Source organism: Odocoileus virginianus, chromosome 11 (genome assembly GCF_023699985.2).
Source record: "Odocoileus virginianus isolate 20LAN1187 ecotype Illinois chromosome 11, Ovbor_1.2, whole genome shotgun sequence".
Taxonomy (NCBI): domain Eukaryota; kingdom Metazoa; phylum Chordata; class Mammalia; order Artiodactyla; family Cervidae; genus Odocoileus; species Odocoileus virginianus.
The window spans coordinates 33,648,750-33,673,451 of NC_069684.1; the positions used below are offsets into that span (position 1 = coordinate 33,648,750).

At 55.4% G+C, this 24,702-nt stretch overlaps 1 protein-coding gene across 12 annotated transcripts in view; it reads left to right on the forward strand.

Annotated features, from left to right (window-relative positions):
* CAMTA1 (calmodulin binding transcription activator 1) overlaps positions 1 to 24,702 on the forward strand; it is a 961,599-nt gene that overhangs the window by 868,339 nt on the left and 68,558 nt on the right. For all 12 annotated transcript variants that reach the window (XM_070474225.1, XM_070474228.1, XM_070474227.1 and 9 more), the window contains 2 exons: positions 3,380 to 3,506; positions 10,276 to 10,410. In XM_070474225.1, coding sequence (XP_070330326.1) covers positions 3,380 to 3,506; positions 10,276 to 10,410 — 262 coding nt within the window. The remainder of the gene's footprint in view (positions 1 to 3,379; positions 3,507 to 10,275; positions 10,411 to 24,702) is intronic.

Below are 24,702 nucleotides of genomic sequence, written 5' to 3' on the forward strand. Positions count from 1 at the left end.
CTGTAAATATGAGGTCAGTGGCTCAGTGTCCTCACCGGCTCTAAAATTTGAGGGTGTCTAGGCACCCACTTCACAGGGATGCTAAGGCTAGGGCTATCTTGCTGTCTCTTCTTGGAGTGTCCCTCTGCCTGTTCACAGGTTGCTCCCGTTTCCCCTCTGCTGTGTCCACCTGTTCACCTAACACACACACACACACACACACACACACACACTGATGTTCCCCCAGGCCTCCAGGACCCTCCCTAGATGCATCAGAAGTCCAGGGCCTTTATCGCAGGGCTCCAGGGGCACAGAGACCGCAGGTAGCATGTGTTGCTGTCTCTCCTCCCCCAAGCCCTTCTGCGTCATCTCCCTCCACTGACGCGCCTGCCACACCAGGCACAGGAGTCTGCAATTAGAGCTATCAGGTGCCCGCGTCACAGTGATTCAGCCCAGCCAGGCCAATGTTGCCATGGAAACCCCCTCCTGAACGGGATGGATGCTGAGCCCCTCCCGTGGCAGTTTCCATGGAGAAGGGCCTGATGTTCTCCAGTAATCTCTGCAGTCCTTTGTTCCTCACAGCAGCCCTGGCTTCATGCTAGCAGCTACTGATTGGGGTTATTGTTTTTTTTTTTAATTTTTCCTTTTTTCTCACAGAGTAACTGTCTGTGGCCTCTTGAAGCCACTGCACTTCCTCTACCCAGGATCCAGGGACCACTGTACCCTGAACTGGTCTCGGGTGCTCCAAGGCACCCCAAAGTTAGGTTCTCCCGAGTCATGTGGCACAACTTCCAGCCAGGCACCCACGCCCAGCCCCAGGGGCCCATGGATGTGGCCAACAGCCCTGCCACGCTGACAGAACTCCAAAACTCTCCTTGGGGCCATATGTCAGAACCAAAGACTGTTAAGGCCAGAGCGTGCCTAGAGTTCAAATGCCACCCAGAGAGGGTGGGCCACTTGCCTGAGGACACACAGCTACTGGAGGGCAGGGGCGGGCCTCCTGCTTTTGGCTCTTGGTCCTGAGATCTCTCTACTGCCCTCTAAACTTTGGTTTAGCAGGAAGCTGATTTTCCTAGCCATTCCAGGCAGAGGAAGGAAGGCCCATCTAAGAGCACATGGAAAATGCCTTCCAGTCTCAGAGAGCCCCTTGCAGTCTGGGAGAGCCCCTTCCAAGGGGGAATCTCCTTTCTGTGCTGGCCCATGGGGGGGCACTACGGACACCCAAGGCCAGTCCTGCTCCAGGTCTGCTTCCAAGGAGCCTTGTAGGGAGCCTCCAGAGCAAGTGCTGTGTTGAGGCTGGGGGCATGGATGGGCCAATGCCAAGGACAGGTCACCCAAGAACGGGTCAGTGAGCAGGAGAGAGTGTCTCACTGGTATGAGGAGCAGCAGGAGAGCTGGGGTCTGGGCTCTGGCCTGGAAAAGTGAGGTGCTTCTCACCCGCTCCGCCACCCTGGTCTCCTCTTAACTTTTCCTGCCTGGACACTAGGTGGTGCCCTCCATGCCGTCCTGGGCAGCTCTTGGCCCCTGCTGGGCACGGTGGCTGGAGCCTGCGTTGGCCCACCCTAGGAGAGCCAGGGGAGCCCTAGAGGCCAGCCACCTCACCCTCTGCACCCCCAGGGCAAGCCTCCCCGACTCAGTGACTGCAGTCTGAGCCCTGAGTGGGGCACCCACACCATGCTGCCCCCATCAGGCAGGACAGGGTGCTATTAATCATAAACCTCGGACAGTAAAACAGGACTGCCCAGGGGACCGAGACATGAGGCCACCCGTGTGCTGTGTGTCTGCCCTGGCTGGTTCCAGCAAGCGGTCAGGGAGTGCTGATTCCTCTCCTGTGCCCTCCTGCACCTAGGCGCCTCTGGGGCCCTCTCCCCTTGAGCTGAGCAAGGTCATCTGAGCCACCCTCCGCCATCCCCCTTCCTCCCTCCCCCTGCCCCACCCTCACCCTGTGAGGGCAGCTGCAGCCCAGCCCTGCTACATCGGGGCCTGCATGTATGATGTGCACATAGTCAGGGGGCGGCAGGCCATGCAGGCAGCACAGACAAGGGCCCTCCGTGGCTCAGCCCAGAGTCAGGAGGCCATGCACAGTCTCACCTAATCCCCAGCCCCCATCAGGAAGCCCCTATCCAGCCCAGAGTGACCTCTGAGTCCCTCCCATTCAGAGTGCTCCTGCCAATGTTTTGCTGTCTTTCCCATCGCCATCATCATCCATCTCCCTGGCTCTCCCCACCACACCCTGGGCATCCTGGGTCTCCCCTCATCCTCACCACCACCATGTCCACTCCCTGGAGGGCCACTAAGATGCCCAGGCCTGTTTCCACAGCTCAGAGTTCCCGCAATCTGTCCACAAGCAAATGAAAGAGAACGCCCCCTCCCTCCCCTCCACTACCTTCCACAGGACCACCCCCCACCCCAGCCAGTTTCTCAGGTGCATCCTGAGGGGAAAGGATTGACAAACTGCTCCCTTCTGGCTCGGAGAAGGCAATGGCAACCCACTCCAGTACTCTTGCCTGGAAAATCCCATGGATGGAGGAGCCTGGTAGGCTGCAGTCCATGGGGTCGAAGAGTCGGACATGACTGAGCAACTTCACTTTCACTTTTCACTTTCATGCATTGGAGAAGGAAATGGCAGCCCACTCCAGTGTTCTTGCCTGGAGAATCCCAGGGACGGTGGAGCCTGGTGGGCTGCCGTCCATGGGGTCGCACAGAGTCAGACATGACTGAAGCGACTTAGCAGCAGCAGCAGCAGCTCCCTTCTGGCTGGAGCTGCAAGTTCCACTTCTGGGAGGGGATCAGGGGTCAGAACTGCCATCCCCCTGCAGGATGCCAGCTGAGAAAGGCAAAGGGCGTCTTGGAGCCCCTGGCATACCAGGGGGAGGAGAACTGGGTCCCTTCTCCCTGACGCAGTCCTGAGACAGTGGTTCTCAAATGTGGGGTTTATATGGATCCCAAACTCCCTAACTATCCCTTCCTCCCATTCATCCTCCCTGGTAACCACAGGTCAGAATTCTAAGTCTGTGAGTCTGTTTCCGTTTTATAAATAAGCTCATTTGTATCATTTAAAATGGATAACGAACAAGGTCTTATTATACAGCACCGGGAACTCTGCTCTGTCATGTGGCGGCCTGATGGGAGGGGAATTTGGGGGAGAAGGGATGTATGTATGTGTATGGCTGAGTCCCTTTGCTTTGCACCTGAAACTATCACAACATTGTTAATCGGCTATACCCCAACACAAAAAAAAAGTTTAAAAACAAACGAAGTAGGGCTTATGGGATTGGGGAGCCCGCGTGCTCCACAGGCATGTGGGCTGGGGTGTGGCCCACCGTCTGAGCGGTGCAGCCATCAGGCCCGTGTCCCTCTGTGGCTGACCCCTCCCCCTGCCGGCCTCTGTCCCCTCCAGGGAGGAGTGAAGGTTCTCATCACAGGCCCTTGGCAAGAAGCCAGCAATAATTACAGCTGCCTGTTCGACCAGATCTCAGTGCCTGCGTCCTTGATTCAGCCCGGCGTGCTGCGCTGCTACTGCCCAGGTGAGAGAGAAGGCCGCCTGTCCGCGGAGGCCGTGGGGCCCCGGAGCGCTGGGCTCTGGGTCAGCCGGCGGAGGAGGGTGACCTGGGGCAAGTTGTGGCATTGCTCTGGACCTCAGTTTCCTGCACTGTGAAGCAGTGAGTCCCAGATCAGCTATTAGAACGTCAGTGAGATGGGGGCACAGGTGAGGTTGGCTGGATTTTGAAGAGACCTTGATGGAGAACTATTTGGTGGGCACGCCCAGGACTGGCCGCAGCGGGAAGCTCTAACCACTCTCCTCCACCTGAAGGGTGATGGGAGCTGGTGAGAGCACGACGGGTGGAGGGCTCCAGACAGGAGCTACATCTGGGGTTGGAGCCACACCACAGCCCTCTCCCACGGCCCAAGCCCAGCAGAAGTCACAAGAACAAGAGAGCCCAGGCCATCCGGTCCACAGGGCTAGTCCCCTGGGACACAGAGCAGGTCCGAGAGGGATGGAGAAGACCCAGCAGGCCACGGGGGAGGGGGCGTCAAACAGAATAATCCGCACAAACTCCTTTTATACATCGGTGAGTCCAGCCGCCCCATGGCCAGAGGTACAGGCACGAGGTTTCCTCCCATTCTGGGGGGACAGTGCCCCCCCAGCCCGTGTGCTCTTCCCACGGCTCTGACCTTCCTCTCGCTCTGGCGGGGCTCATCGTCGCCCACGTAGCTTGGTGGCCCTGTCTGGTCAACTTGCCCCTGACCTCCGGTCATCACCGCCTCCCCACTGGCCTGTGGGCTCCAGGAGGACAGGGTCTGTGTCTTTTTTGGTCACCATGTGTCCCCCGGGGCTCAAACAGTGCCTGGCATGTCACAGAAAGGGGGTGGATATCTACTCGAATCTGTTCATAGTTTTCTGTTCCCTGGGCTGGTGCTGACATGACCCCTCGACCTGCCCTTCCCAGATACCATTTGCCCCAGGGATGACCTGTCCGGCTGGCCCAGATGACGGACAGAGAGGCAGAGGAGGAGGTGGGTGGTGAGGGTGAAGAGTCCCACTCCATGTTATCTGAAGCCATGGTGACTACAAAAGCGGAGAGAGAGAGAGAGAGTGACCTGTGGAGCTAGGGGTGGCGGGGAAGAGAAGTGAGGGCGGGGGTCCCCAAGTCAGGAGTAGAACTGGTCGGTGCCAGGGGCCTGGTTCACCTGGGGTGATCCAGCTTGAACCTCCGGCCACCCTAGATGTCTGCCTCGCCCCCACCATGCCCCCAACCTGGGGCTCCCGAGCTGACATGGAACATTCTTGTCTCTCCATCTCCCCACAAAGCCCATCAGAGCAGAATGCCTGGCTCCAGGGCTGGCCTCACTGGCTCAGCTTCCACTTGAATACAGCAACCTCTTCACCACAAACACCCAGGGAGCCAGGGCTGCTGCCCCTGGCGGCCTCCCCTGCTGGCCCTGCCCCCACCAGCGGCCTGGCTGGCTCCCACTCGGTCCTGCTGCTCCCAGACTCCCAGCAGCCCTCCGGGGTTGGAGCACAGCCATCTGGACGTCAGCCAGGCTGGGCCAGCCTATCACAGCTCGGGGCGGCTTGTCGCTAATGCAGCCCCCAACTTCTGCTGGCGGGGGAGGGGGAGGGGGCAGCGAGTTATTAACCTACCCACTTATCACCTGCTGCTGGAACGGCACTGGCCCGACCTATAAATAGATGCCACTTCCTGTACCTGGTTCTTGCCTGGCTGAGGACCCAGACCTTGCCTGTCCTGAGTTATCTGACCCCTCCGAAAAAAAATAAAAAAAGACCGGCCTTTGTGTGCCCTCTGGATGGTGTCCCAGGCCAGGACCTGGCAAATCCCGAGCGCTGGAGCAGTCACATCAGAAATCCCAGATCAGCCAGTTACCATGTGGTGGCTTGAACCCAGGGGTTGACCTCTTGAGCCCCCTCTTCTGTATCTCTAAAAACCACCGGCCAGATGGCAGAGGGGCTGAGAGGAGGGCAGGTCCAGGAAGCTTCAGGCTCACAGGCTCAATTCATGAAGCTTCTCATAAGTGAGGCCTTGCTCTTTCTGTCCTCAGCAGCAGGTAGGGGACTGGGGAGAGGGGTCCATGGCTGTTTAGGTCTCAGCAGGCAGTTCTCCTGGACCCACCAGAGCAGGCAGCTTGCAGGAGAGTCTGCCTAGGCCACTATGTCTCCCAGTGGCTCAGGCTCCCCCAGCATCCTGCATCTTGGACCCAGGGAGGTTCAGGTAGCCTGAGAGCCAGGGGACCTGCCCTGTTCTACCCCTGGCCACAAAGAGGGGGATCCAGTTTAGACATCCCTCTTTTGAGGCCCAAATGGAAATATGTCACTCTGTAAAACAGAGTTTTTGCACTTATTCATTCATCAAGCAGTTTGCCAGGAACTGGTAGGTACCTGGAATGGAGGCCAAGATCCAGCCCCTAACCCTGACCTTGACCCCAAGGAACTCTCAGTCAGAAAGGAGTCGGTCATGCAAACAAGTTGCACCCTGGCTTGGGGGATGATGCTGGTTGCTTGAAGACCTCTGCCCTGGGTCTCCCAAAAGCTCAGGGAAATTGGAACTGATCTTAAACGAAGGATACTTGAAAGGAGAACCAAACTGGCCTTGCTGACAAGAAGGCCTCAGAGGCTTGTGAGCACAAGCCAGGCCACCTGAGGAACTAGAATGGGAGAAGGGGGCACAGGGGATGCAAATTGCCCCCACCCACCAGCCTGGTGCATGTGCCAGGCAACACGGATGGAGAGACTTGACCCTGACCAAGAACATGGTTCTTCTGGTCAGCTCCCTCTCCATCACTGGCTGCAGAAGACACAGGCATGGAAACCCTCCTGCAAGATTCCAGGAATGTTCCAAGGTCAGCAGGGAGACAACCAAGTCAGGCCACTGAGCCCAAGTGAAGCAGCAGTGAAAGAGGACTTAAGACTTAGGAAGGGCAACCCAGGCTCAGAAGAAGATGGACTCCCCTCCCACCCACCCCCGCTGCCAACAACAAGAAGACTTTGTTTTGGGACTTTCAGACAGCCCCATGCTGGAGTCCTTGGAGTCAGTCACTTCAGTTCAGTCCCTCAGTCGTATCTAACTCCTTGCGACTCCATGGACTGCAGCACACCAGGCTTCCCTGTCCATCACCAACTTCTAGAGCTTGCTCAAACTCATGTCCAGGATGCCATCCAACCGTCTCATCCTCTATTGTCCCCTTCTCTTCCTGCCTTCAATCTTTCCCAGCATCAGGGTCTTTTCCAATGAGTCAGTTCTTCCCATCAGGTGGCCAAAGTACTGGAGCTTCAGTTTCAACATCTGTCCTTCCAATGAATATTCAAGGTTGATTTTGTTTAGGATTGACTGGTTTGATCTCCTTGCAGCCCAAGGAACTCTCAAGAGTCTTCTCCAACACCACAGTTCAAAAGCATCAATTCTTTGGCGCTCTCTCCTGGTGTCCTTGGAGGCACCAAAGGCAAAATGAAGTTCAAAATGAGATGAGCAGGGCTTCCCTCAGTGGTAAAGACTCTGCCTGCCAATGTAGGAGACTTGGTTCAATCCCTGATCCTGGAAGATTCCACATGCCAAGGAGCAAATAAGCCCGTACACCACAACTACTGAGCCTGTGTTCTTGGGCCAGGGAGCCACAACTACTGAAGCTTGAGTGCTGCAACTACTGAAACCCTCACACTTAGAGCCCGTGGTCTGCAATAAGAGAAGTCACCGCAATGAGAAGCCCACCCATCGCAATGAAGAGAAGCCCCCTCTCACCACAACTAGAAAAAGCCCACAGAGTAATGAAGACCCAGCACAGCCAAAAAACAAAACAAAACAAAAAACCATGTTCTCCCTGCATATCTTCTTTCCTCCCATCACTTAAAAAAAAGAAGATGAGCGAGTGCACTGTGTTTTTAAGCAATTCATTCAACAAACACCTATTGAGAGACTGTAACAGTTCAGGCACTGACCTTGACCCTGGACACAAAAAGGAGATCAGAACAGACCAGAGCTCATCTCTTCTGGAACTTACATTCTACTTCAGGAGACAAAAAAACAAGGAAACAAAGAAATAGCCAGAGTAACTGGAGAAAATGATACCAGGACACTAGAATATGATAATGCATTAAGAGAAGTTCCTTTGGACAGACTGGTGCGGGAAGGCCTCCCATAGACTGGGACATTAGGCTGGAACCTGAATGATAAGATGCACCCAGTCCTGGGAAGAATAGGAGAAAAGCCTCCAGGCTGTGGGCAAAGGAAATGCAAGGCCCCGAGGCAGGAACAGGTTGGGTAAGTTGAAGAAATACAAAGGTGGGAGACAGCTAGGGTAGAGAAGATGGCAGGATCCAAATCATGTCCCACCTTCTGAGTCACAAGAAGGAGTCTGATTTGGTTTTATCTGCAGTGGAAGCCACTCGTTTTAAGTGGGGAGTGGCCTGATCTAAATTATGTCTTTGAAAGATGATTTTGGGTGGGGAGTTCCTTGGTAGTCTAATGGTTAAGAATCCACATTGAAATGCAGGGGATGTTGCTTCAAGCCCTGGTCGGAGAACTGAGATCCCACGTGCTTTAGGGCACCTAAGCCTGCGTGCTGCAACTACTGAGGCTGTGAGCCACAGAGAGTCCACATGCTGCAACAGAAGATTCCTCATGACGCAACGCAGATGCATGTGCCACAACTGAGACCCAATGCTGCCAAACAAAGAACAAAAAAACCTTTTTTTAAAAAAATCAAAGATTATTCTGGGTGTGTGGAAGAATGGATTGTAGGAGGATAGAAGGAAGCAGAGAAACCACAGGAAGCAGCAGAGGGGTAATCCTTCCCAGCTTAAGAAGGAGGGCTCTCCCGGGGAACACACTCCCACCTGCGTCCTGTGGAGGCTCCCGAGTGTGGCCCCTCTGTCACCATCCCAGCAGGGACAGGTAGGTCTCAGGTGTGCTGAGGATGCCCTGGGCAGGAGGGCTAATGCCCAGGCATCTGGGCAGGAAGAAGTGATGGCAGCCCGGGCTGGCATGGTGGCTGTTGAGATGGAGAGAAGTCAATGGACCCAGGACACTAATGGACTGAACGCAGGGGAAGGAAAGAATCCAAGAAGTACCCTGAGTGATGGGCCTGTGTGCGTGGGACCACTGGGCTGAGACCAGGAGATGGTGACAGGTGCTCTCTGTTGCATCTCTCTGGGGACAGACAGGGCAGCTTTGGATCTGCCGCCATTCCAATGTCACTGCAGGCTGTGCACGTGCCAGGAGATGGTGGAAGATGAGCAGCGGAGGGGGAGGACCTTCCGGCTGGAACATCTGGTGCAGGGAATCCTTGAACTCCCCAGGGCCAGCAAGGCGTGCTCAGAGGAGCAGAGCTGGGAGGGTTCAGACGGATGAGCACTGATGCCCCGTCCTTCTGTTGGTGAACCAGGCAAATCACCAGGGAAGGCGAGTGACCACGAGCTCAGAGGTCTGCCCCGTGGACGTAGTTGGAGCCTGGACTTGGCTGGGGCTCCCTGCCCAGAGAGGCACAGCAAGAGGTCCTGCAGGACACTGCCCCCCACCCACCCACCCACCCACCACAGAGCCAGCTTGTGACCGGATCTGAGGAGCCACAGCAGGGCAGAAAGCACAGCGGGGACAATAAGACTGCGGGTCATCCTGGGGCAATGACTTCCTGAAGACCCACTCTGGGGACAATGATGTAACACCTCCACCTGGGATGGAGAGCTGTCACAAGTGGATGAGTTGGTTTTCCCACGGGAAGTGAGCCTACACCACCCGTCCTCCCAGGGAAGCCAGAGCCTTCCTTTGCCCCGGGGAGCAGCTGACTTGGACAGCTTCCTCCAAGCTAAGCTTCGGAAAACCAAGAGCCTAAACAGTAACACGATCCCTGGGTGCGTCCTCCCTGGAAACCTGTCCTGGGGAGGCCCCAATCGCTGGTTCCAGACAAGCAGGGCAGAGAGCACAGAACCCTGTTGTCTCCCAGTGGAGGTGGGGGGATGAGGCCTGGAGGGGCGGAGCAGCCCGCAGAGCCCCACCGGCCCCCAAGACTTCAACAGCAGCCTCTCCCCCAGAAACAAAGCAGGTCTCTGCCCGAGGCCGGGAGTCAGTGAGAATGTCCCATGCATTACTCAACCAGGAGTTTTCACTGGGCCCTGTACTGAGGTCAGAACAGCTGCTGAGGCCCATAAGGGCCTGTCTTTCCAAAGTTTGATGTCCAGGCATTGATAGGGAGGCACAAGCTTCCTGCCAGCCCCCAGCCCAGCCCCCACTGGACTCAGAGTAACAGGCACAGACGAAGCCCTTGCCTCCATTAGGGAGGCACAACTTCTGAAAATACAAGGCAGGCCATGCGGAGTGAATCAGGACATGCTTGCAGGAAAGGACCAAACAGAAATGAGCACAAAGGAACCCAAAGGAAATGCTGGACATGAACCCAACCTCTCCCCCCAGGATGGACTGGAGGGGGAGGACTCAGTCAGCCATGCGGTGGAGTGGGGGACTGTTCATTCATCCATTCACTAATTCATTCAACAAATCTGTACTGAGCTCCCAGTCCCTGTCCTCCCGACAGGGCAGGGGAGCAAACAGGCAATGACAAACTAGAGTGATCAAGGGGCAGTGACTGAGCGGAGCCCCCAGAAAAGCCTTCCTGTAGAAGCAGCACTGCATTTTGGCCTCGAGGAATGAGCAGGCCCAGACAGGGCTAATCCATGAGGAACAGAGGGAAGCGGCTCCTCCAGGCCCTGGGGTGGTACACAAGGTTAGGGGGGGATCTGTGCCCCACCCCCACCCCCGCCCTGACTGGTCTTTCTTTTGCTTTCAGCCCATGACACTGGTCTTGTGACCCTACAAGTTGCCTTCAACAACCAGATCATCTCCAACTCGGTGGTGTTTGAGTACAAAGCTCGGGCCCTGCCCACACTCCCATCCTCCCAGCACGACTGGCTGTCACTGGACGGTAAGAAGGGCATTCGGGTCACCTTGCCAAGCCCCAAGGGAAAGGGACACCTGGGAACCCTGAGCACAAGGTGTGAGAAAGGAGGAAGCACCCAGGTGTCCTGACTTCTGCTCGGGGCCCAAGTCTCACCTGGTGAGACTCACCTTAATCTCGGCATTTCCCTGGGGCACAGTGAGTCTGTGAGCTTGGGCCCAGGGCCTGCCAGGGGATCTGAGCAGCCAGACAAACCCCCAAGTTGCTGAGCCTTTCTCAACAGCCCCGGAGCAGCCAGGTCCAAGCATCCTCTACCACCCCACCACCACCACCCCCCCAGGGCAGTTCCTGGAAGCAGAGGGGCTCCTGGAGGCCATCACCAAGCCCTGAGCCTCTCAGAGGCGAGGCTGGGGGAAGGCAGCCCATGGTGGGCTTCTTTCTGATTCCAAGGCTGGACTTCGGGGCTGTGTGCCCAGTGCTTCTGACTTTTAGAGCCCATAAGCCAAACCTTCTTATGGAAACTCTTCCCCACCCATCACTCCTGCATCTAGGCTATTTTTACTTTGGCTTCTGCCCTGTACAGGCTTCCCAAGTGGCACAGTGGTAAAGAACCCACCTGCCAATGCAGGAGACGCAGCAGTTCAATCCCTGGGTTGGGAAGATCCCCTGGAGGAGAAAATGGCAACTCCCTCCAGATATTCTTGCCTGAAAAATTCCATGGACAGAGGAGCCTGGCAGGCTACAGTCCATGGGGTCACAAAAGAGTTGGACATGACTGAGCAACTGAGCTTGCACTGTCCTATAGAGCATCTGACACAAGCCCAGGATCACCTTCAGGGCTGAGGGTGGAGGGCCAGGGAGCCCCCGGTGGCTCCAAGGGAGGCGGCTGGATGTGATGGCCGAGGCTGCTTCTCTAGGAGCAGCTGCCTTGCTCCACAGGGGTGGCGGGGGCTTGGGGAGGAGGGCACAAAGATCAGAGACTGCCCTTCCTTGCTTGGACATGCCCAAGGGAAGCTCCAAAATTGGCTGGAGGGTTGAGCTGATGGTCTTCTCTGGACAGAGACAGAATGGGAAGAATGACCGAACCTGCCCTTAGTATCAGGGCAGCTGCAGAGGTGCCCGTCTGTGGGATCCCTTGCTGGAGACCATGCCAACCCAAGGTGTTAGGTCTCAGCTAAGCTCGCCCAGGGGCCTCTGTAGGGTCAGTTCCTTAAGCTCCCCTTCCCCATCCACAGCAGCCCTTTGCCTTCTCCCCTCTCAGACCTCCCCTTGCTGCTGGCCACTGGAGGATCTCTGGGCATGGGTACATGCCTTGGCAGCCTTCCTCAGCCACCCAGGGTGTAAACCTCAGCCTCATCGCAGCCCTGGCCCCAGAAGGGACAGGGTGCCTGGCAGCCACCCCAGCCACTGAACCCTCTGAGCTGTTCCCAGAGGTGGCTTTGGGTCAGCAGGCATCTGCGTCTGGCAGTGGCTGCCTGGGAGCACCAGGCTGGCCTTGGCAGCCACCCTGGCCACGGCCACAGCCAGCCAGATGACCCGCAGGATGTAACGGAGAAGGGCAGGGTGACCAGGGGCTCCCGTTCAGGAAATCCGGTTTCAGTTTTGCAGAACAAATGGGAAAGGGAACAGGGAACTCTGCAGAGCCCTGGCTCTCCCTCAGTGACCAGGTCACCTCCAGGGTGACTGAAGGATGCTGGGACCAGTCAGTGTGGGACCCGCCTGGGAGATGGAGCACTTCAGAGAGCCAAGTCCAGCCAGGCAGTGCCTCACCTGGAAGCACAGGAAACATCAGCTGCCCCCTGCCTCCCAGGGGGAAAGACAGAGAGCCAGCTATCCAGGAGGGTGCCTGCAGGGGAAGATGCTACGACAGGAACCATGGGGAAGGGAAGCCACCTTAACTGCTCCATGAGAAGCACACCCCTGAGTCCTCGGCCAAGCTGGACACTGCTCCTCAGCAGCCCCCTCTGCAGGGACTTGGAGCGCTGACCTCCCTAGGCCTCCGGTTGAAATAAACATCCCCCAGCCCCTGGCAGAATACACGGGAGAGATGACAGGAGGTGGGGCAGGGAGAAGGCAGGACCACCCCAGAGAAGAGATGGGGGCCTGGAAGGACCCCGTGAATCTCCTTCCCTTTTGGCTTGACCAGGCATCCTTTCAACAGTGGGAGGCGAAAGGGGTCCAGAGCACAGGAACCATGAGACCCCCCATCCTGCCAGGGTAGAGGAGTAAAACGCCCTTCTCCTAGTTCTCCACCCCCTCAATGAATATAAGTGACTTAGCCACCCTCATTTATCCAGCCCGATAAATAATAACGAGGGCGGGGGTCGGGGGTCAGCCACAGCGCCCGGGGCATAATCCTCTCAGTGCAGAGAGGGCGGCTGGGACAGCCCAGAGGGTGGGGGTCCCCGGTGCTCCGGCCAACCGTGTGACCCGGCGGTGGAGAAGTGTGTCGCAGAAGATGCCGCAGCGGCCAGGCTGTGTGAAGCCTTCCTCTCGGCTCCCCTCCCCTCGGGTTCCGCAGCTCCTCGGCTCAGTCCCTCCCGCCCCCACGGTTACCGGGCAAATTCTGTTAGAGCCGCGGGGAAGTGCGGGGGCGCGCGCTGCGGCGAAGGGGAGGAGCGACGGCGGAAAGGGAAGGGGCGCGGGGACCGCAGCGCCTGGCAAACTGGGGCGCGGCTGCGTGCACAGACACGGGCGCACACACACGCATGCACACACGCACGCTTGCACACCCAGCGCAGCTGCAATGCAGTGGCCCTGCGCGAAGCGGCGGGCAAGCTGCGCCCGCGCCCGCCCCGCGGACTGCGGCAGCGCTCGGCCCTCGCCCGCTGCGAGGAGAGAGCGGGGACGCGCGGCCAGGGCTGCGCGCTCTCGTGCCAGCGGCTGCCTCCGGAGGCGCGCGTTTCTGGACCCAGCCCCCGCCCCACGTCAGTTGCCCCTCTCGCGATCCCGGGGTCGCTCTTTGCCCCTCCCACATCCCAGAGAGGGAGAGTTGTTTGGGAAGAGAATTTCTGCTTTCGTTTGTTTAAAATATCGATTTGCTTGCCAAACTGAAGACTGGGTGGGGGACGCGGACACGGAATCCGCACGCGCAGCGGCCGCAGCTGGGGCTCAGCCTTTGTCTGAGCAGCCAGAGCGGGTGGGAGGCGATCGTCCCCGCAGGGGGTCATCTGCGCAGGGGCTCCGCGTCCCCCAAATCTCAGCTGGACACTGCCATCCAAGCGGAGACGGCGCATGGAAACGGGGGAGGGGGAGAACCGGGAAGAGCCGCAGCCGCCGGCATCTACCGGCTCCAGGCCGACTTTGGGGAGCGCAGCCCCTGGGGTCGCGGGTGCTGCATCGCCTCCCCCAGACCTAGGGGCCTCCACCCCCCAACTCCCGCCCCGCTCTGTGAGCTCTAGAGGGGGCACAGGTCCTGTGTGCCTGGCCCCCCTGCCTAGAACAGGCTGGCAGATTGCGGGCCACGGTTCCTATCTGTCTTAGGGATGATTGCGTGAATGAATGAAGTGCCACGGGAAACATCAAGAGAGCCACATCCAGCGCGGTGCTCAGGAAGGCTTCGCGGAGGAAGTGACTCTTCCGTTGAGACCTCCAGCTTGAGCAGGCAGCCAGGCTGGGAGGAATGGGAAAGAGCGGAGGGTGGGGAGCAGCAAGGATCCCAGGAAGTGCAACAGTCGCTTCCTTTACCCAAGGCTCTCAGGGAGTTACCAGTTTCACCATTTCCTCTCCCAGAGGTTCAGACTCAAATTTCCACAGGTTGCTTGCCGCAGGACCCCAGGGTGTTCTGGGGTGGGCCAGCCGTGCATTTGGGGAGCAATGGGACCTCTTCCAGACTAGAGGCAGTCAAGCAGCCAGTTTACCCTGGAGACCATTTCGGGAAGGCCTCTGGGAAGTGTCACTCCTGCCTGCCTCGGGTCCAGTGGAGACCGCCAAGGCTCTGCTGAGTGTGGGGAGGAGGTGATGTATGTTTAGATGGCCTCAGCTGGGCCTGTGTTTGCAAAAAAGCATAAACCCAGGTGGCTTGATCCTGCAGCTCTAGAACCGAGGGGATGGGGCTCACATCTGGTCAAGGACCCTGGGACACCTTTAAGTAACCCCGTTCCTGGAAGTTCGGGGTGCTGGTTCTCTCCTCTGCAACCAGCTGATGCTCCCCAAGGCCCTGGCCCCACCCCCACCTGCTGGGCCCTTCTCCAAACCCCACTAAGCAGCTTATTCTTAGACTCTATTTTCAATTGTCTCTGGGTGGCTAAGCCTCCTGCCCGGGTGAGAGGATAAGGGAGGCATGGATGCAGCTTTCTTGGGTTCAGCCGGCCAGCCATCTGGGCAGGTCTCCTGCTGACCTTCAGTAGGGGAAGGACCTTGTCATCTGAGGCAGAGTGGTGAGCAGTAGCTCTCATTTCATCCCCTAGGGGCCTGCTTCAGAGGCAGGGCAGACACCCTGGCAACTTGTGGTCCAGGTCACCAGGCCTAGAGTAGAGTACCCAGTAAGCCAGCCCTCCGGGGCAGCTGGGCTCCGGATTAGAAGTGTGGAAGACGGGAGCCTTGCCCCTCTATAAGGAGGCGGAGAGAAGACAAAGCAGGATTTGGTCTCCCTGTTTGGCTTTCTGTGACCAAACCTGCACTGCTATTAGATAGAAGATGTGTAGCTGGGATGGTCCCCAGCTCTGTCCACCTCCCCTCACCTCCCAGCCACCTTTTCCTGGCCTGTGGTCATGCTCCTGCCAGCCTCTCCCCTGCCGGCTGGTTTCTAATAGCAGCCTCCACCCACCAGGAGTGGGAGACCACACTCTGACCCTGAGGTCAGAGGCGCAGCCCAGTGGCAACAGGAGGGGCCATTCCAGCTGTGAGACTGGCCCCAGGAAGCTTCTAGATGCTTCCTGCCCCCTTGGGGACATTCCAGGGCTCTCTGATGTGTGTACCTTTCTGGCTCCTCCTGGCCTGGCTCCCTCCCTCCTGCAGATTCCCCAGCCCACCTCCCAGCCACCCTCCTCTGGGCCTATTGTGTGACAAACCAGCAACAAGGGAGAACCTCCACAGAGCTTATCAGAAAAGGCATCACTTCTACCAGATGATGGGGGGCAGGGGAGGAGCACGGGGTAAGTAATCTAGTTGTTAACTAATTTGAAAGGCCACTGTTTTTTACTAAAACAAAGGTTTGTTTCATGGAGTAGAATACAAAATTCAGGAAAGTCTTTCAGATCAGACATAGAGCGTCTGTGAATGGTCTTGACTTTGGACAGTGCCTGAATTACAGGCTGAGTTGGTGCCCGAGGAGGGTCCATGCCCTCCTCCTCTGGGAGCACTCTGCACAAACTTTGGAGGCTTGGACACAGGGGTCTGCTCTGTAAGTAAGAAGAAGCACTGCCTAGAATCTTCTGGCATTCACCTACACTGGGGTCTGGGGCGTGCCAACGTGGGTTAGCTCTCGGCTCTCTGGGTGTTTCTTTGCACAGCAGAGACCTAAGAGATAAGATGTCAGTGGCAGAAAGAAGCTGTAAGACTGTGATTCAGTCTTACGCTTGGGTCTTGAAGCTCAGTGGCCAGAAGGACCTCTGGTCTGAGCTGCAGCCCAGCCAGGGCCTCACTCCCTCCTCCTCATCAGTGTTCTGTTCTCTGTGGGGTCCGCGCCATTACAGACCGGGGTGGGTGTCAATCCTTAGCCCTCCTTAGGCAGAAACCAAGGGGCCTGGTGCTCAGATGCCCCCAGGGGATGTGATCTCCTGTGGTTTACAGCCCAGGCCCCACGGAATGGATCTGTGTGGAGCTCTCTGTGTAGCAGGGATGGGTCACCTTGGGGCTGGGCCTCAGCCGCCTCCCTGCAGCAGTGACGAATGGTGCCCTGCAGAGAACCGGCAAGCCCAGCATCTGCAGAGGCCAGGGAGGCAGTCTCTGTATCCTTGTCCTGGCTGCTGGGGCAGGAAGCAGAGTAAAACCCATGGGGGAAGCCCTGGAGCTCAGGCAGACGTGGCCACTCTCACAGGGTCAGCTTCCCAGCCACCTGGGGGAGGGAGGTGGCAGGGTATAGGTGGCTCATCCTGAGGCCTGAAGGTGGGAGGTTCAACTCCTGATGGCCAATATCAACCAACTTATCCTTGACCGTTGCATGAGGTTCTCACTGATACTATAACAAATGGCCACAGACTTGGGGACTTAAAATACAAACATAGTTTCTTGAATTCTAGAGGCTGGAAGTTCAAAATCAAGATGTCAGCAGGGCCACACTCCCTGAAGGCTGTAGGGGAGAATCCTTCTTACCTCTTCCAGCTTCTGGTGACCACCAACGATCCTTGGTGCTCTTTGGCTGGTAGCAACATGACACGAATCACTGCCTCCATCATCAGATGGCATCTTCTTTCTCTGTATCTGTGTCTCTATTTTCTCCTTTTACAAGGACACCCATTTTTTTATTAGGGCCCCACCCAATCCAGTGAAGTTGTCTTAACTAGTTGGATCTGTTATTAACTAATTTGCTGTTGTTTAGTAGCTAAGTCATGTCCGAGACTCTTTGTGACCCCATGGACTTCAGCCCACCAGGCTCTGTCCACGGGATTTCCCAGGCAAGAATACTGGAGTGGGTTGCCATTTCCTTCTCCAGGGGATCTTCCTGACCCAAGGATCAAACCCGCATCTCCTGCATTGGCAGGGAGATTCTCTACCACTGAGCTACCTGGAAAGCCCACCAGCACCTTGACTCAGCCCCAAATATTCTTGCACATCCTAATCAGGCTTCTGGCCTCTCGTCTTGCCCCCTTCCACAAAGGTCATTCCTTCTTGCCTTGCCAGGCACTGCTCGGACTCCAGGGGCCCTTTCTTTTCCTGGAGTTTACATTCAGAGGAGGGAGAAAAATAACGAACGCACACAGAGGAAATGTCAGAGCACTTACAAAGGGTGGCCGCCTGGTAGAGGGCAGCCAGGGTTACTGCTTGAGGTTAGGAGCCAGCAGAGTTCCCTCTGGGAAGATGCTGCGACAGGAAGGAGCCAGCTAGGCTGAGATCCTGGAAAGGACATCCCAGGTGGAGGGAACCACAGGAACAAAGTCACCTGGTGAGTTGGGGGACTTGAGGCCGCTGTGCTTTTGAGCAGAGTAAGGGGAGGCACAGCAGAAGGAGAAGGGACCCGGCCTGGGAGAGGGGCGGCCACCAGCCAAGGCAGGGAGCTGGGACTTCATCCTGAGGACAGCGGGGTGGGGTGGGGGAGTTATAAGCAGGTGAGGGGACACACTCAGTTCTGTTTTCAGGATCCCTGCTGCCCCCAGCTCTCGTCTGGAGCATGAATTGTGACTCCACCCGCAGAGAATCCACTCCAGATGCTCTGCATCTATGCAGGCAAGGGATGAGGGTGGTGCCAGTGAGGCTGGATGGTAAGTCACAAGAAACACAGTTTGGAGATATTTTGAGGGTAGAGCCAAGGACCCTGCTGATGATTTGAACATAGAGGATGAGAAGGAGAAGGATGTGTGTTGTCTAGATTTGGAGCTTAAACAACAGGGGTTGGGGACTCAGGGAATCACTTCCTGAGCTGGAGGAGTTTGCAGAAGCAGTGAAATGGGAGAGAGGGGACTCTCGAGCAGGTTTTGGTCACGTTATGTTTGACAGGCTGTTAGAGTCACCAGGCAAACCATTGGGTTTGAAAGTCTGCAGGCCAGGGAAGGGTCCAGAATGGAAATAAACTTTAGATGTCATCTGCTCAGCAACAGAGTTTAAAGTCATAGGTCTGGGTGCAGGCAGTGAAAGCTGCTCAGCTGTGTTCGACTCTTTGCAACCCCATAGACTATACAGTCCATGGAATTCTCCAGCCAGAATACTGGAGTGGGTAGCCTTTCCCTTCTCCAGGGGATCTTCCCAACCCAGGCATTGAACCCAGGTCTCCCGAACTGGAGGCAGATTCTTTACCAGCTGAGTCACAAGGGAAGCCTGAGTCTGGGTGTGGTTGGCCATGAAGGAAGGCAGATAAAGGACAAGAGAGGGCATAGGGCCAAACATGGGCACCCCCAGTATTCTTTTTCTTTTCTTTTCTTTTCTTTTTTGCTGCGAGGCATTTGGGATCTAATTCCCTAACCAGAGATCAAACCCATTCCCCTGTATTAGAAGTGAGGAGTCTTAACCAGTGGACCTCCAAGGAAGTCCATCCTGCGGTAGTTGGATGTCAAGTGGAAAAGCTGCTAGCAAAGGGGCTGAAAAGAAGCACCCAGCAAGGCGGGAGGAAAACAGGGAGGATTTGACTATAGTGAGACCAGGAGAAGAGGGTGTTTCGAGAAAAGAGAAGTGGAGGCCTGTCAATGCCAGGAGTAGGGGAGCAGGGTATTCCAGGCTGAGCAAACCACATACAGAAAGACCCCAAGGCAGGAGGGAGCTCCTTGAGTTTACAGAACCCAGAAAAGTGGCTGAAAACTCCCAGAGCCTGTCTCTGAGCTCAGAGCCCTGGTCTTCCCCAGGCTGGGACAGGACAGGAAAAACATGGCCCAGGAGACCTTGTGCCTCTACCCCTCCTCGTGCTGCAAGAGAAAAGACCCTGGGCCCTGCCTTTCCTGTCTGGCCCTTTGGTGTTGGCCCAGCAAACCAGCACACAGGTCTGTGGTCCCTGGGGATGTCTTCCGGACTCAGGGAGGCATGCACACCTGCTCAAGTCCCAGGGACTGACTCCCTCCCAGTCACTCTCCACTGAGGTGTGGGAATGGAGGCAAATCCCAAGGCAGGAACAGAATGAGACTCACGTCCAACTGGCGTGTGGATGTCAGACCCAGTGGAGACGCCTCTCTGCCCCCACCACTTGTAGCTGGAATGCAGGAATCCTGTAGGTGGGCCCAATGGCTGCCCCGCAGGCCTGCTCAGGCAGCAGCACCCTTGCTCCTAAATCCATTACATCAGACTCCTGTTATCAAACCACATCATTTGGACATGGGTCAACTCTCCTCCAGGGGGCCTAAACTCAAAGAAAGACCTCTTGGCAAAGCTGGGATCCCAGAAAGACCAGCAGGCCTGGGGATATGGCCAGTTCGGGCCAGGGTTTTGCAGGCTTCCTTTGCCTTTCCTGGGATCCGGCTCCCAGAATGAACCTCCTGGGAAAGACTAGAGGTGCTGATCTGCTGACTCAGCAGTAGGAACGATGGTCCTGAGATGGGGCGGCCCAGGACAGCATCCGTCAGCAGAGAGAAGGGGCTGGGTGTGGAGTGGGTGCTGGTTCGGCCTCTGGGAGGAAGCCAGGTCCTGGAGTCCAGGAGCTGAGTGAGATGAGACCCCAGCCTCCCCCACAAGCCTTCCAGCTCCTCACAGGACTGAAAAGGCAAAATGGCCTCTGGCTGGGGCCCCACGTAAGGCTTTTTTCTTTTTAAAAACTCCTAAAAATACACGTTTCTAATCCCTTCCAAACAGCCCAGTGACAGACCTTGTCTCCTGCCTCTGTGAAAACAGGACTTTCAGAATAGTCTGACAGGCTGGAAACCAGTTTTCTCCATTGCCAACATGCTCCACTTGTGAACTCAAAGTCCTTGTTTGAGGGGAAAAAAGGGATAGGCAGGCATGTGTCAGATGTTCTGTATTTAATAATGGGAGAGATTTTTAAAAATCCGTGGCAGAGTGGACACACCAAAAACAGAATCTTCGAGAGACAGAACTTGAAAGAAGCAGCTGTCACATCCTCCAACCTCCTCATCCTCGTGGAAGGAATCTGGGCCCGCAGAAGAGCAGTGATTGGCCACAAATCACTGTTGAATCAGGACAGACGTCCTCCTGGCTCTAGATCAGCGGGCCCAGCTTCCCCCACCCACTTCCCCTTCTCCATCCCACAGCCAGACTCACAGACTCCAGGAGCTGCGATACAGAGCAGGTGAGAAACCAGCTGGCCAAGGCCCTGGGCCAGTTCCACCGGCAGATGGAAAGTGTTCCTGAGGGTCCTTTCTCCTGTCCGGGTCTGAGATGGGTCCTCACCCCATTCGGTGGCGCTGCTGATGTCTTATGTCACGTCAGAGGCACCAAAGCTGCATCCCTGGGTTTTGAGACGTGAAGGAGAGCTGACAGACCTCTGAGCCACGTGATTATCTCTTTTAGCAAAACCTGCCTCTTGGCACAGAGCTGTCCAGCCAGGGGTTACGGTAGCTGACATCCATGTGCCACCAACTGCCAGGCCTTATCCATGAAGCGTTTACGTGTACTAACTCACTCAGACTTTCCAACGACCTATGACGTTTCCCTGGAGAAGGAAATGGCAACCCACTCCAATATTCTTGCCTGGAGAATCCTACGGACTGAGGAAACTGGCGGGCTACTATCCATTGGGTCACAAAGAGGCGGACATAACTTAGTCACTAAACAACAAAACAACAAAGTCCCCATCATATAGATGGGGACTTAGACATGCAGGGAGCACATGATGTAGAAAGAACCATACACAGGTGGTTTGACCCCATCCATCTGCTCTTTTTTTTTTTTTTTTTTTGAATCACCCCTCCTTTTATTTTTTTAACTTTATTTTGTATTGGAGTAGAGCCAGTTATGGGGCTTTCCAGGTGGCGCTAGTGGTACAGAACTCGCCTACCAATGTAGCAGACATAGAGACCTGGGTTCCATCCCTGGGTCAGAAAAATCCCCTGGAGAAGCAAACGGCAACCCACTCTAGTATTCTTGCATGGAGAATCCCATGGACAGAGGAGCCTGGCAGGCTACAGTCCATGGGTTCACAGGCTTGGACATGACTGAAGCAACTTAGCACACACTCAGTCGGTTAATAATGTTGTGATAGTTTCAGGTGCATAACAAAAGCAAAGGGACTCAGCCATACATATACATGTATCCATTCTCCCCCAAACTCCCCTCCCATCCAGACTGTCACATAACATTGAGCAGAGTTCCCTGTGCTACACAGTAGATCCTTGTTGGTTATCTGTTTTAAATATAGCAGTGCATACACGTGGCTCTCAACCCACCCATCTGCTCTTGACCTCATCACAATGGGAGTCTTCCTCTGGCCTCTTCTCCCTGCTGTAATTGTGCTGCATCTGCCAGAGGCCTGCAAAGCTAGAAACATCCTTTGTTCCTGCTTCTTTCTTCCCCACAATTCTCTCTCTACCAAGCCAAGAAGTTTATAAGTGAAGACTTTCAAAACCCACAGGGTTTCCTCCTCCCATTTTCCATTTCTTTGCCATTTTTATATTGCAGGCCTTGAGCATCACATCCCTGGGGCTGGAGCCTCCCCATTGGGAGGCCTCCATTCCTGCTGCCACTTTCTCCACCACCACACCCATCCATGCTGCATCTCACTGATGTTTTCAGAAAAGATTGCCAGGCACCTGCTGTGTGCCAGGCGTGGTGCAAGGTGCTGTCCCCTGGAAGGGAAAGACCTGAGAACTGGTGACTGTAGCCCAGTGCCGCATGACGAGTTAGAGATGGAGGCAGGACTGCCAGCAGCACCTGTGGGGAGGGGCGTGGCCACCTGGGAAGGTCAGGGTCAATCCTGACTCTGCAGTCTGACCCCAACCCCCTTCCTAAGCTGACTTCAGCCTGTCTTTCTTGCCTCATCTTTAGCTCTCCCACCTCTGCCCCTACACAAGGCTCTCCCCTCCTCTCTACCAAAATACCCAGACTTCCCCAAACATACTGTACTGTTTCTCACCTCTGGGCCTTCACACATGCTCTTCCCTCTGGCCCCTCAGGGTTTTTTCCCCCTGTGGTCACTTTAAAGAACTCTGGCTCTATTGAAAATTTCTACTCTAAGACCTGTCTGCTCTGAAGGTTGACTTCCCCTCCCCTTACCCCCCTCCCCGCCACTCAGGATGCCTTCTTTTTATTTGGCTTTCCCAATACCATTTGTAAATTCCTCCCCTAGCAATCCTTTTTTTGTTATCATTTATTCACTAACTGGTGCTGGAACCCCCCACTGGATGCCAGATACTGGGCCAGGGCTGGAATCAGAACAACGGAATGGATGAACAGGAGCAGATGAGGTCCCTGTGAGAAAAAAAGTCAGAACTGACCACCAAGCCTGTGCACAAGCAGGCTTGTGGGGAATTTGTGATGGAGGGTTAAGGGGAGATGTGTGTGGGTGGGGGGACTTCTTGAAGAAGTCACCCCTAAACTGAGATCTGAGGGAGGGACAGAAATTAACTCCAGGAAGAGGGAGGGAAAAGCTCAGGGAACAGACAGCCCTGTGGTGGCAAGGAGCTTTGTAGGAAGCATGTGAGGGCTGCGGAGGTGGAGAGGGAGTGGGGATCAGACCAGACAGGTTAGAGGAACCCCCAGGTACCAGCCAGGATGAGAAGTACTGGCTTTATCCCCAAGGAGAGGAAAGTCATGGAGGGTTGGAGGGGCAGAGACATTACCAAGTTTGCATTTCGAAAAGTGCTGTTGGCTGTTGGATGGAGAATGGATTGAAGGAGGGCCAGAGCAGGCGAGGGTAGACCAGTGAATCCTCCAGGTTTGAGATGATGCTGGGCTTGGTGGTACTGGAAAGAAGGGGGGCAGTCAAGAGAGATTCAGGAGGTAGCATCAGTAGGACCTGTCACGAGTTGGGCTGAGTTTTCAGGGCCTTCTCCATGGGAGAAGTCAATAGCAAGTCAGTGGACTTAGGATCCAGAGCTCAGAGAAGCATGTGGGCAGGGGATGTCTGTGACATGTCTGCATGGAGGTAGCATGGAAAGATGTGGGTCAAGGGGTGTGGATGAAATTGACAAAGGGGAAAATCTAGCTGAGTCCTAAGGCCAAGGGTTTTTATCTTAATTATAAGCTTGCCCCAAGAGGCCATGAACACAGTACCTGCCCAATAAGTATTTCTTCAAGGGATAGATAGATGGATGGATGAGTGGATGGATGGATGGGTGAGCGGATGGATGAGTGAATGGATGGATGGGCAGGTGGATGGATTGATGGATAGATTGGTCAGTGGACAGCCAGTGATGTCTTTGTGACCATCGTCCTCATTGCTGACTGACTGCAGCTTTAGGCTGCATGGCCGCTGATGTCAAAAGCGGTTGGGGCAGGTGTCTAGAACTGACCAGGCACCATCAACCCCTTTTGGGTCTCTCCATCACTGGACAAGCTCCAGGCAAAAAAACCTAAGACAAGAATGCAGATGCTTCACCTTTATTAAATGTGTCCTTGAGGCTGCCTTCAGAGCTTTTATGGTGCCACTTAGAACAGAGAATTCACTGCTCAACTCCTTGGAGTTGGAAAAGAGAAAAAGTAAATTTCCTCCCCGAGCTACTCAGACTCATCTCCCCTCTGGACCTCAGATAGGATGGGAATTCCCAACAGGTCCCTGGCAAGCCATCACATGGTGTGTCACAGTCCTGGGGTCTGGAGGAGAGTCTCATCTGACCCCCTGTGACCTCCTCATTGTCTCACTCAGCCCCACCTTAGCCTTGTCAGTGAATGAATGAGCGAATGAATGAATTGGTAGGTGGGTAGCAGAGTTGGGGGCCGTGAAAACCTGCCTGTCCACACTCATTCCCATGGAATTCAGCACACCAAAATGCTCTAGTATGATAGTGACAGCCATTCCAGTGAGGCCCCATGCCAACAGCTTCATGTTCATGTTGGAGTATGTTCAAGCTCCTGTTGAGGCCTCATAATACCCACCTCCTCTGGCACTTATGGCCCCACTTTCTTAGGTAGGCACCTCACCCCTCAACCAGATTATAAACCATACTGGAAGAAGCAGTTTTGGCAGAAGGCAACCTGTACACCTGCCCATTGTCACTGGTACCTGCTGAGTCCAAGCCATCTGAAGGGTACTCTCCTGGATTCAGGGCCTTATGGGTCAACTGGGCATACCCCTGCTTCCAGGAGGGCATGGCCCAGGACATGAGGCAAGCCAGACAGGACAGTTGGTGTGATGAGTGCCCCATAGGGTTAGGTTCTGAGTATTAGGTGAGCATGTACGAGGGCCTGGGAGTCCCTCTGTGTTCCATCAGGAAGAGAATGCACTTGACAGGGGCTGACCATGAAAACGATGTTTGTTCATAAAAATGCCCTTCATAGGTAGAAAGAATGTGCAAAGAGTTGGTCAACTCACAATCCATGCTTGGTTTTAATCATTGACAGGACTCATAGAGCTCCTGAAAGCTATTATACTCACAAGCCCCACCCAGGTCAGTAGGTGTCCAATACGATATTGGGGAAGATTGATGAAATAGCTCCAGAAAGAATGAAGAAGCTGTGCCAAAGCAGAAATGACAGTTGTGGGTGTGTCTGGTGGTGAAAGTAAAGTCTGATGCTCTAAAGAACAATACTGCATAGGAATCTGGATCAAGGTAAATTGGAAGTGGTCAACAGATGGCAAGAGTGAACACTGACATTTTTGGAATCAGTGAACTTAAATGTACCAGA